The sequence below is a fragment of the Vombatus ursinus genome, unplaced genomic scaffold, assembly GCF_900497805.2.
Source record: "Vombatus ursinus unplaced genomic scaffold, bare-nosed wombat genome assembly UNPS02004738.1, whole genome shotgun sequence".
Classification (NCBI taxonomy): domain Eukaryota; kingdom Metazoa; phylum Chordata; class Mammalia; order Diprotodontia; family Vombatidae; genus Vombatus; species Vombatus ursinus.
In genome coordinates, this window is record NW_020944516.1 from 971 (window position 1) to 13,635 (window position 12,665).

Below are 12,665 nucleotides of genomic sequence, written 5' to 3' on the forward strand. Positions count from 1 at the left end.
TTACAATTGTGGATTAGAGATCCTTTGAGGTAGAGCAGTTTACAATTGAGATTAGCGATCCTTTGAAGTAGAAACTGAGGAGGTTAGGCTAGGGGGTTGTTTTTTGTGACAACTCAGTCCACTTCACTCCCCCCTTTTCACGGATGAAAAGAGTCAGACAGGGGACTCATCAGAGTCCAGAGGAGCATAGGATTGACGCAGGACAAACAACTGGAGTGCTTGCACTCGTTTCTGGACATAGCGGATTATGCATTTTATGAAACAAGGGGCCATGAGTAACCCAAGGAGGAGAAGGGCCAGAGGGCCCACCACTCCGGAGAGTAGGGTGGTTAGCCAGGGGGACCACTTATACAGGGTCTGATACCAAGAAGACCCCGTTGCCCGTGCGCGGTCCCTCTCATCTAACCGCTGCCTAAAGGCTTGCAAGGACTCCCGAATAACTCCAGACCGATTGGCGTAGAAACAGCAGGTTTCTCCCAACGCCATGCATAAGCCTCCCTGTTTGAGGAACAGTAGGTCCAAGCCTCGGCGGTTCTGGAGAACCACTTCGGCCAGAGAGTCTAGGGAAGTCTCAAGGTGTGAGACTAGCTCTTCCAAGGAGCGTAGGTCCCTATCTACCTGTGCACTCAAGGCACCGTAGTTGGCTTTCCCCTGTATCAGGGCTGAGGCCCCAACAGCAGCGGAGCCGGCCACTCCGAGTCCCACCAATATGGGAACCAAGAAAGGTACAGCCCTCCTGGAGCGAGTTAGGCCAAAATGCTCAGCTGCCCCTTCCTCTGAGTAGACATATACCTGAGGAAAGACACGCACCACTACACAGAGCTCGGTCGGGTTGAGGAAATGAATGTCCTGTATGCAGGTGGTGAGTCCTCTGGTACAAGCGAACCATACTCCAGGTGGGGCGGTTAACAGGAGGTCAGAGCTTTTGGATGTGGGGGAAATAAGAATGACTGAAGTGCATGTAGCGTTGAATGGGGAGGACCGCAGCGGGTAGTCAGGCCCGAGCAAACACATTCCTTTGCCCTGGACATCGTCTAGGGTAAGTCTAGGCTTGTCTGGGTTACAGCGGGCAGGTATGGCAGAGGGTCGTTTGGACTTACTTAAAGACAACTTTCCCACAGAGGTGATGTTGAGTTCGATAGCAATTCCTATGAAATAGGGGGGGGCTGGATTCAGACACAGCCAACAGGAGGTGGTTATGTTTGGATCAGACAAATTTAGGAATGAGTGGACAGCAGAGAGTGTATCAAAAATGGGGGAACCTAGGTTAGTGAGGGTCTCTGGATTTTCGGGAGCCTCTGGTACCAGGTCCCTAACAGATGGTGGGGCGAGAGTCAACATGGCTTGTGGGTTAAGGATGGGATTCAGTCCTATGGGGAGTGTACGGGTGGGAACTGTGATTTTCTGAATGGTAAAAAGGACCCCATTATCCCACCCAGTCATGTATAACCTCAAACCCCAAGAATGTCCGAGATTCCAAGAGTCATCAGTGTCCTGCTTGACTGTTAGAATCATAGGGTTACATTTCCCAGGCCAGCAGGAGGCGGGGAGGGGGCTTTGTCTCTCCAGGGTGATTAGGGGGTCCCGGCCGCCCCTAGGAATCCACCTGGCCACAGTCTCACAACCCCATTCTGTGCAGTGAAAGTGATTACTACCCTGACAGGAAGGATTCCCCGTGGCCGGACAAACATAGAATTCAATACTTCTGATTCTCACTTCCCCTACCCCGGGTGTGGTTGGAGTGGTGGGAAAAGTGGGGCAGTATCCCCATCCCCCAGTGATAGGGTCCCGCATAGCCCAGTTTTGATTCCATCCTGGTCCCAAGAGGGCACAGAGGTCAAACCTGAAAGTGGGGGCTCCGTAACTGGTGAGAGCTTGGACGGTGGTCCCATCGTTAGTTCGGGAGAGAATCCACCTGGATGGGGTAGGGCTATAGGGGTCACCCAAAGTCATCTCACAAGCAAAAAGAAAGAGAAGAAGAGTCAAGTTCTGGAGAGTCGAAGCTTTAGGTCGGACACTGCTTCTGCTGTCCAGGCGGTGGAGTTGGGCTCTGGGGCCTTCTTGATGTGTGACCGATGTATCCATGCCTTGCGGCCGGCAACCTTGACGGCAGAGGGGTTGCAGAGGATAATTTGATACGGGCCCGTCCACCGTGGTTCCAGGGCTGGTCCAGCTGGAAGCTTGTGAGTGAGGACCCAGTCTCCCGGTGACAGGGCGTCCGATGAGGTTGCAGGGGCTGGTTCTTTCCCCGCAGCTTTCAGGACCGAGCGCACAGCGTTCTGGACCTCACGCAAAGCCTGGAAGGACTTAAGAAGAGTCGGATTAGTGAAATCTGGGGCTGGAATAGCTGCAGATACTCTTGGAATAATAGGAGGAGGGGCTCCATAGAGGATCTCGTATGGAGATAAACAGAGGGTTGAGGAATTGGGAGTACACCGGGCCTGGAGGAGGGCGAAGGGAAGGAGACTGACCCAGCTATCGCCAGTTTCTATTTTAAGTTTAGCAATGTGTTCCTTTAGAGTTCTATTCATCCTCTCTACCTGCCCTGAACTTTGAGGCCTATATGCACAGTGCAATTTCCATTTCAATCCCAGCATCTTTGATAGGTTTTGAATTGTTGCAGATACAAATGCTGGGCCGTTGTCAGAGCCTATCGAGGCCGGCAGGCCAAATCTAGGAATAAGTTCAAAGAACAGCTTTTTGGCCACTACGGTTGCAGTTTCAGTTTTGACTGGAAATGCTTCCGGCCATCCAGAAAATGTGTCCACGAATACAAGGAGAAAACGGTACCCTCCCAACCCAGTTCCCATGTCAGTAAAGTCTACTTCCCAATGGTCGCCAGGAAATGTTCCTCGTGGTCTATCAGTTGGTATCCTTGATTGTGCTCGTGGGTTGACTTTGGCACATGCAAGGCACCTTCTTGCGGCTTCCTCGGCCGCCTGCTTCATCCCAGGGCTGTAGAAGTGTCGGCTCACCAGGTCGTAAAGCCAGGTTCCGCCTAAGTGGGTAAGGCTATGAAGAGTCATCAACAGGGGTAGCAACAGTGCCTTGGGCAGAATTAGCAAGCCATTTGGGTGTCTTCTCCATCCCCCCTTTTCAGGGGTGCCATCCGGATCACTGGATTGATAAGACGGTTGGATAGGCAGCGTTCCCTCAGGTTCCATGACCATAGCGGGTATCAAGGGCTTGCAGGCAGCCGCTCAGGCAGCCCTATCCGCTGCCGCGTTCCCTAGAGACTGGGGGTCAGTTCTACGGGTGTGAGCAGGAACATGAATTACCGCCACCTCCTTGGGAAGCCAGACAGCATCCAGCAGTTCCTGGATCTGACTCTTGTTCCTAATCTCCTTTCCCGCCGAGGTTAACAGTCCCCGTTGGAGATATACATATCCATGGACATGAACAGTGGCAAAGGCATAGCGGCTATCTGTGTAAATATTTACTCGCCTCCCTGCAGAGAGTCTAAGGGCTTGAGTTAAGGCAATGAGTTCAGCACGTTGAGCAGATGTGCCAGGGGGTAGAGCGGTCTCCCAGAGGGTCTCAACCGGAGTGACCACAGCTGCACCCGCCCTACGGATCCCCTCCTGAACAAAACTGCTGCCGTCCGTGAAGAGCACTAGGTCGGGGTTTGTTAAAGGAACATCAGTAAGTCCAGGGCGGGACGTGTGGATGGAGTCCAGTGTGTCCAGGCAATCATGTATAGGGGAGGAAGGAGGGGAGTCAGGGAGCAGGGTGGCCGGGTTGAGTGTGACCGGAGGAGCGAAGGAGATGCGCGCGGGATCGAGGAGTAAGGATTGGTAATGAGTCAGGCGTGAATTTGAGATCCATCTTGTCGGCGGGGAATGTAAAAGCTGTTCCAGATGATGTGATGCTGAAATCTCAAGAGGCTGCCCGAAAGTGAGCTTTGTGGCTTCCCTAACCAAGACGGCAATGGCCGCCACAGTTCGCAGGCAAGAGGGCCACCCGGAAGCCACAGGGTCCAGCTGCTTGGAGAGATAGGCAACAGGACGATTCCAGGGCCCCAGGGGCTGGGTCAGAACCCCTTTGGCCACAGCTCGAGACTCAGACACATAGAGGCGGAAGGGCTTGGACAGGTCTGGCAGGGAGAGGGCAGGCGTGCTGGACAGCACCTTTCAGAGCTTGTCGAATGCTTCCTGCTGCCGTGGTCCCCAAACAAATTGGGTGGGTTCACCAGTTAGGGCCTCATATAGGGGTTTGGCAACCTCGGCAAACCCCAAGATCCAGAGGCAACAGTATCCAGCCATCCCCAGGAATTCCCGGAGCCCGCGGCGGTCCCTCGGGGCGGGCATGCCCAAAATGGCAGCTACACGCCCCTGAGACAGTAACCTTTGACCAGAACGAAGGGTGAAACCCAAGTAAACAACGGATTGAGAGCACAGTTGTGCTTTCTTTCCAGAGATACGGTACCAGAAGCTTCAAGCAGCTGGAGAAGGTGGAGAGTTGCATCTTTGCATATTGCCTCAGAGGAAGTAGCTAACAAAAGGTCATCAACATACTGGAGGAGAGTGACCTCCGGATACGAGACCCGGAAGGCGGCCAGGTCGGAGGCCAGAGCTGAGCCAAAAAGTGTAGGGGAGTTCTTAAAACCTTGGGGAAGCTGGGTCCAGGTGAGCTGAGAGGATGTCCCAGTGTTAGGATCTGTCCAAGTAAAAGCGAATATAGGTTGGCTTACTGGTGCCAAGGGAATGGAAAAGAAAGCATCCTTCAGGTCCAAAACAGTATACCAAGTCCGAGCAGGGTCCAGGGAAGACAGCAACGTGTACGGGTTTGGCACAGTAGGATGTACAGTTTCCACCCGGGCGTTGACTTCTCGTAGATCCTGGACAGGACGGAAGTCTCCAGACCAGGGCTTGCGAACTGGAAGTAGGGGGGTGTTCCACGAGCTCTGGCAGGGTCGTAGAATGCCTGCCGCCAAGAGTCGATCGATGTGAGGCTTGATGCCCAAAAGGGCAGCTCGAGTCAACGGGTATTGTTGGACACGCGCAGGGGTTGCTGTGGACGAGAGCTGGACCACCACTGGGGGCTGGTGTCCTGCTAGACCAAACGGGTTGGTCTCAGCCCAGACTCCAGGAACCAAGCCTTTGAAATGGTTCAACAGAGTTAGGGAAGTAGGGGTGGAGGTGGTCGAGGGGCGGTCTGGGGAAAACGTTAGGGGGAGGAGGCGAGACTCCTCCGACAACGGGCAGGTGAGAACAAGGTGTGGTAGGTTAAACCCGAGAGTGGGGTTAGGTCCCTTAAAGGAAATGATAGCCTGAAGCTTGTGTAGGAGATCTCGGCCAAGCAAGGGGTAAGGGCAATCAGTCATTACTAGAAAAGAATGGGAGACTAGGCCCTTCCCTAACCGGACTTCCCGAGAAGTGGTGAGGGGTACAGACTGTTTTCGTCCAGTAGCTCCCTGGACCTGCACAGTGGATGATGAGAGGGAGCCCAGTGGGGATTTCAGAACCGATGCTGCAGCTCCAGAGTCGACTAGGAATGAGACAGGTTGACCCCCAACACTGAGAGTAACCCTCGGCTCCAGGGGGTCAAGAGTCACAACGGACTTTGAGCCGGGGCACCCCTAGTCTGTATTCAAAGTCAATAAAGGCTCTGCCTTCTCTTTCAGCCCGCGATTAGGGCACTCAGATTTCCAATGACCCATGGCTTTGCAGTAAGCACACTGGTCCCGAGCTAAAGGAGGCCTTCCCAAGCCTTTACCCTTATAGGGGCACCCAGCGTTTGGCCCCTCCCGCCTTCCTTTCCACCCTTGCTTCTGAGCCTCCCCTGGAACCTGTGCTAAAGCTGCCACTACCGCCCTTGCGACCGTGCGAGTTTGCTTGTCTTGAGTCTCTTCACGATAGTCAAACACCCGCTTGGCCACTTCCATGAGTTCAGTCAGATTTTTACCCTCAAAACCTTCAAGTTTCTGTAGCTTCTGACGGATGTCCGGAGCTGAATTGGCTACGAAATCAATTACGATGGCTCTCCGGTTATTGGGATCCTCTGGGTCGATAGGGGTGTAGGTTCGATATGCCTCGTAGAGGCGCTCTAAGTATGCAGCTGGGGACTCGTTCTTGCCCTGTCTAACCTCACTGACTTTGGACATATTAGTTGGCTTCCGTGCTGCTGCCCGTAACCCTCCCAGCAACAACTGGCGATACCTGTCCAGTGCTTCCCTACCGCGATCAGTGCTAGGGTCCCAGTCGGGCTGGTTCTCAGGGAAGATGTGGTTGCGGCGCCCCGGGTCAGTAGAGGGATGTCCATCTGGGTCCAGAACTCCCTTCCTGGCTTCTAAAAGAATCCTGTCACGCTCCTCGGTTGTGAAAAGAACCCGGAGGAGTTGCTGGCAGTCATCCCAAGTGGGCTGATGAGTATAAAAGACAGTCTCTAGGAGGGAGATTAGGCTCTGGGGCTTATCAGAGAAGGATGGGTTTTGCTGTTTCCAATTGTACAAATCACTGGTGGAGAAGGGAACATATACCATGAACGGTCTCCCTGATTCTCTGGGAGGGGAAGGAACTTGCCGCAGGGGAAACGCTGACACAGTGGAATCTGGGGTCAAACTAGAATTAGAAGGGCCATAAGGAGCACCTGCTCGAGTATGGGGTGGACTTATCAGAGGAGGGGCTGAGGGGCTCAGAGACCCTGAGGTTGGGTACGGGGGTGGATCTGAAACCTGGGACTGGGAGTACTCAGCTGGATCTAGGGGGTCAGAATCAGGGGGTGGTAAGACAGGAGAAAGCTGTGTGACGACCTTAGGAATTTCGGGAGGCTTGCGGCTAAAGGTCGTCTTTGATTCCGTTCCTGGTCTTAGTTTTGAAAGGGCCTGGACCTGTAGTGGTCCCAAACGGGGTTTGAAATCAATCCAGGCGGTGATATAGGGGACCTGATCGGGGTGGCCAGGTATACCATAGACAATTCCCCTTACCCGGCCGGCCACCGAGACATCAAACGTACCCCCCGGGGGCCAGCCTACCTCGAAGGTGGGCCATTCCTGTTGGCAAAGGAGAGCTAATTTCTTTTTAGTAACCTGAAACCCATAACCTTCTGCTATACGCCGATATTGTTTGAAGTCCCGTAAGACAATAAAGAGAGGGGAGCCTGGCTTAGGGCTCGAGGGTCCTTGTCCCATGGTGGATTAAGGACTGAGAAAGAAAAGAGTAACAAATAGACGTGCTCACATAAGCAAGGACCAAACACGGACACAGGGAAGACACAGTCAAGACAGGGTAGAGGGGAATCAAACTGCCTCGATTCCGAACGACCTGGACAATGAGACAGGAATTTACACCCCCCCCCCCCCCCACGGAACAAATAGTAGATAGACGCACACACACAGTCGACACAAAAACGGGAAAAAGACACAGTCAAAACCCTGGATGCTCCTGACACAGTAGCGGGGAACGAACCCATCTCAGTTCCGAACAGCTTGGAGAATGAGGCAGGAAGTCTTCCCCCCTCCACCCCGCCACGGAGCGCACAGTGGACACACACACACACACAGTGACAGCGGTGCCGGACAGACACAATCAGACAGGCAGGACTCTCACACGGCGTCCCATGGAGGTCAGTAAGGGCGTTGCAGCTGCGTCCAGCCCGGCCACTTACTTCAGAAGAGTACTCACCAGAACAGACAGATTACAGATTGCTCTATGCCCAATTAAGGATTTGTGGTCCAGGCAGCCTAGTGCGCACGGGCTATCTCAGCGTTCGGGGCCAGGGAACGTCTTCCTGGTGGCCACCCCCTGGACGGTGAGAAGCCTGGCCTTCCAGAGATGCCCGTGTCTGGTGCCCAGAGGGCTATCTTGGTGGGACCTCCAAATGAAATGGACGGGCCGAGAGTAACCAGACACACGCCAAATTAGAAAATAAGAGAGCATTTACTGGAGCCGGCCGGCGACTGTCCCCTGGATGCAATCCTAGGAGAGCAGTCCCAAGCAAGGGAAATAACAAAACTTTATACCCAGCAGTTTACAGTTGTGGATTTAGCAATTCTTTGAGGTAGGGGAATTTACAATTGTGGATTAGCGATCCTTTGAGGTAGAGCAGTTTACAACTGAGATTAGCGATCCTTTGAAGTAGAAACTGAGGAGGTTAGGCTAGGGGGTTGTTTTTTGTGACAACTCAGTCCACTTCACAGCAATTCCCCTATCTGGAGAGGTACCCATTGGCTTCCAATAAAGATTCCATTCTTGTCTCTGTCATTCTTTTTTCGTTAATATAATTTTAAAAAATTTTGAACTTAAGTACAACATAAAAGAAAAGAAAGAGCGTTGCCTTGTACACAGTAGAACATAGGAAAGGATTCAATATAATACAATAAATTTCCATTTCAAGAAAGCCTGTATAGTAAATACTGCTCATTGTATTCAAAGCTGTCCGTTTTTTCTTTTTTTCCTTGTAGGTTTTCTTTGTTGTCTGTTGTGCACTTCTTACTTTTGTCCAAACCTCCCTTCAACTTCCCACCCAAAGAAGGCTGCAATTAAGCATGGACATATATACATACACACACATGCACATTCACACACATACATATACACATGTGTGTATATGTGTACATTTGTATATTCACACATACATATGCATATGTGTACACACATACACAAAACACATTTACATATAAATATATAAAACTTATATAAATGTATATTATATAAAACTTATATAAATATATAACGTATATAAATTTACACATATGTATGTATTTATTCACATATACACATATACATATACATACATCATATAAGAAAATTCAGAATTATGTAAGCAGTATATTAAAAACTTAACACAGACCCAATTAATTATTATCAGAAATTAAAAAAAAACCCCTTCCTTTCTTTCTGAACCCCTTCCACCAGGTCAACTGTCTCCTGGGGCCTCTCCCACTGGCTTTTTTTTTTTTAATTATCTATGCTAGCCCATCATTGTCTTTTTACTGCTTTGATAGCCTCAGGCCACATCCAGATTCAAGTTCAATAACACTCCCAATCAAGGAATTTGGTGGATGGGGGCCTAAATTTCCCAGATCTGCCAGTCCCCGCCTTAAAAGCCTGGCCCATATGGCCCACCCCCAACAAACCCAGTCTTTAGCCTAAAGAAGGCCTGGGTTAAAAATAATTTTTTTAAAATTTCTAATTGAGGCCTTGATATGAGAGAATAGTTCATTAATTCCAAATCAATACATATCAATAAGTTTTTCACAATAAAACATTTGTACCATAAGGCATACATTGTAAAATTATTTCCACAATTGTAATAAATTTTGAAATAACCCATTATCACTTTAGATGAATGCACTCCCAAATCATTTTGCACAGAGAATCATTCATCTCGTCATTAATATGTTGGAACTATCACTTTAAAGCACCACATATTTTTATAATAGTCAAGATTCCAAATGAAAATCTGCTGTCATATTAAATATCAATATAATTATTGCTTATAACCAAATATACCTCACTAGGTATTTAACAGTTTCAAATTATCTCATTTTTATAACTAAAAGACCCATTCCAGGCCAAGAGTTACTTTAACACCATTTCTACCTCACAATGGTCCCTCAAATTTTGCAATCTAAGAGTTTTAGAAATACAATTTAGAAATACAGTAATAACTTAAATAAACTTCAGATATCAATTGCATTTCCATATTATCACATATAGAAATTATCACTCTTATTACTCTTAGTACTTTTAACAATTACATTAACTAATAATGCCACATCTCATAACAATCATTATTTTTTTATAGAACAGTAAACTTAAATCCAATCAGATCAGAATTTATAATCCCTAATGAAAAACATTTAAAAACATTTTTGTTTTAAATCCAGTACTTTGAGGCTTTAAAAGGAAATACTCTCCACAAATGTATATATTCCCTTAAAAAGATACCTGGAGACAATTCCTGCTCTAATTCTCTCTCCTTTTCTTTCCTACTTCCTTAAGGGAACAAAGAAAAAGTTCCCTCTTCTTCTTAGAAGCTTATCAGATAGAGCCACCCTCTTGAAAATCTCAGACTTCAGCAATTTGAACAGGGCATAACCCTCTGTCACTTCATTGGTTTTCAAATCAAGCTACAAAATTTTCATTTTTCAATCCTTCTGCTCAAAGCAGACCACTTCCTCACACCTTTTCAATTTATTTAAACTGTCTAAAGCTATCCAGAGGGTACCCCCATCCAAGGGTGGGGAAGTTGAGACCCCCACCCAAATTACACTCACCAAGACTACTATGCAGCTTTCTTTTGCAAATCTGAAGGGAGATAAGAATTAAATAGGACTCTCTCTCTCCCCCCTTCCCAAACTGCTTTTTACAACTTTACTATGCATTCTAAACAATTCACTGAAATCTCAGCACATTAAAAGACAGAAAAACCCTTATTTTTTTTCCCACCTCTAAACACATTGCCCTGAGACCAAATTCTTAGTCTTAGGATCCCATTAAACCTGAATTCAAATTTTTCTCAGCCCCCCCCCCTTTTTTTTCTCTCAGCCCTAGCCATCTTGGGTGGCATGCTCCAAATCCTCATCAGCAAAGGCTGCCAGCTGCAACTTCCACTAATTTCTGAGAGATTCTCTCCCTGCCCTTTCTGACCCTAATCTCAATCTCCCACTGAAAGCCTGAGATGGGAGCTCTTTCCCACTGTTCCTTCTCTGATCTCAGGCCTCAAAAGTTACCTAAAAATTTCTATGGCAGACGCAAAACATCCACAGACAGACAGACAGAAAGCACGTGTGCTCGACTCCAATCCTAACTTTGACCAGTCAAAAGAAACTCATTTTGTCCCAGGGTCCTGTTTGAATGGGTCCCGAGGTTTTTCCTTCCCTTTTCCTTCAGTAGGAAAGTTTTTCCTGGTTAGTCCCACTACCTCAATTTACTAGCTAGTGTTCTCCCCAACGGGCTTCTTTGGGTTATCTCTGGAAAGGGTTCCTGGAGTCCCTTCCCTGGTGATGGGGTTGGAATCTGAGCCCCAGAAAGGAAAAACCCTGGATTTTCCCCCATGGCCAAATCTCTGGCATTCCGCTGAGGCTATAGTCCCATCAACTGGTGCCTCTCTATGGCCCCAGACAACTTCCCACCCTTGGTCCCACCTAAGCTCCATTTCCCACCCTTGGTAATTCTATTATCTCACGGACTCTGTACTTCCCCCCCCCCCCCATGGCCAAATCTCTGGAGGCTATGGTCCTATCAACTGGTCTTTCATTGTGGCTACACCCAATCTCCCTTCTATTGTCTTGGCCTCCCTATGGCCCTAGGCCACTTCCCACCCTTGGTCCCACCTAGGCTCCATTTCCCACCCTTGAGAATTCTATTACCTCATGGACTACTTGGCCACTCTCCCACATTCTTTTTGCATATAAGGTCCATCTTATCTCCATTAAGATGCTCAGATCTTACAATCTAGCCAATAGCCCATAGATGCTCAGACTCCTTAAGAGTCTAGCTAATGTTGCGAATCTTCAATAAACTTTGTTTTTGGCTACAGGAAGTCTTGGGTCGAATTTTTTCAGGCAGGACCCGGGTATCGTGATTTTGGGGTGGCAAGACCCCTAATCCTTAGACCGCATCACTGGCACCTTTTCTTTTGAATTCTTCCCTCCCATCTCTAAGTCAGGTCTATTAAGTAACACTTGGTTAACCCAGACAAAATGACTCCCAGACATAAGGTTCTCTAAGTTAAGTCTACTAACCAACCCATAGTTAACCCAGACAAACTAACTCCCAGAGATGAGGGATTTCCAGATCAACAAAGGGAGAATTTTTCTGCTAATTTCTTGCTACCTTTGTAAATTTCTTGCTACCTTATGTTATATCCACTTACTGTTTTTCTTTTTTCTTTTTCTTTTTCTTTTTTTTTTTTTGCAGCTGCTCAACCTCTCTCCCCAGCCATTGAGGATCTGACTGGTCTTATCTCATCTGGGATCCCGGGTGCCTCGTGCCTCTTGGTTCTCTGAAGGAAAATGGGGGAAAGGAAGGGGACAGAAGAGAAGGAGTTGGAGAGGGTATGCCATCTTTTCCAAGCCTGGCCCTACCTGTAAGTTGCAGTCTGTGCCCTGAGGGCAGGGCCTCACCCCCTGTAAATTCCTGTAGGCTAGCCTCCTGCCCCAGGATCCTTCTGCCTCCCCAGCTCAGTATGCTCAAGACCAAGGCCTGGCCCAAGCAGGGAGTCAGGAGACATAGAGAATGGCCCCTGGGAGCTGCAGACCCCTACCCCAGGTGAGTGCATTCTATCTACAGACTTTACCAACATCAACAAAGAGGCCATTTCCATGGATGGTGTATGAGGCTGGCAATCCCCTACCTATGGATTGTTTCTTTACAGAAATAGGCAGGAAATTGAAAACAGTGGTAACAACACCATACTGTTCTCTCTGCACTTTGAATTGATTCATGGCACTTTGGCATCACAAGCACTAACCACCCTCCAACTCCCTAATTACTTCCCTACCTGTTATTTTTTTTTGTTAAATATTGCCTCATGATCCCTGAGACACAAGGAAGACCACTTCACTCATTCCTCTCTGTTCTGTAGGGGTCTTGTCTTTGCTCCTTTGTGCATGCCCAGCACCCCTCCTCCTCATATCCATAGAACTGCTCCCCCCTCCCATTTGAGTCTTTAGGCAAACTCTGCCTGCCAGACCTTGACAGGATGCTCTGCTTATCCTC

At 48.7% G+C, this 12,665-nt stretch overlaps 1 protein-coding gene across 1 annotated transcript; it reads right to left on the bottom strand.

The window, feature by feature from the left end:
• Nucleotides 1–309: 309 nt before the first annotated feature.
• LOC114027490 (endogenous retrovirus group S71 member 1 Env polyprotein-like) lies at nt 310–1,953 on the bottom strand (the record flags this gene model as incomplete). Its single annotated transcript, XM_027841564.1, has 1 exon — nt 310–1,953. A coding segment is annotated over exon 1 (1,644 nt), but the record flags the coding sequence as incomplete, so codon positions are not given.
• Between the last annotated feature and the right edge of the window lie 10,712 nt (nt 1,954–12,665).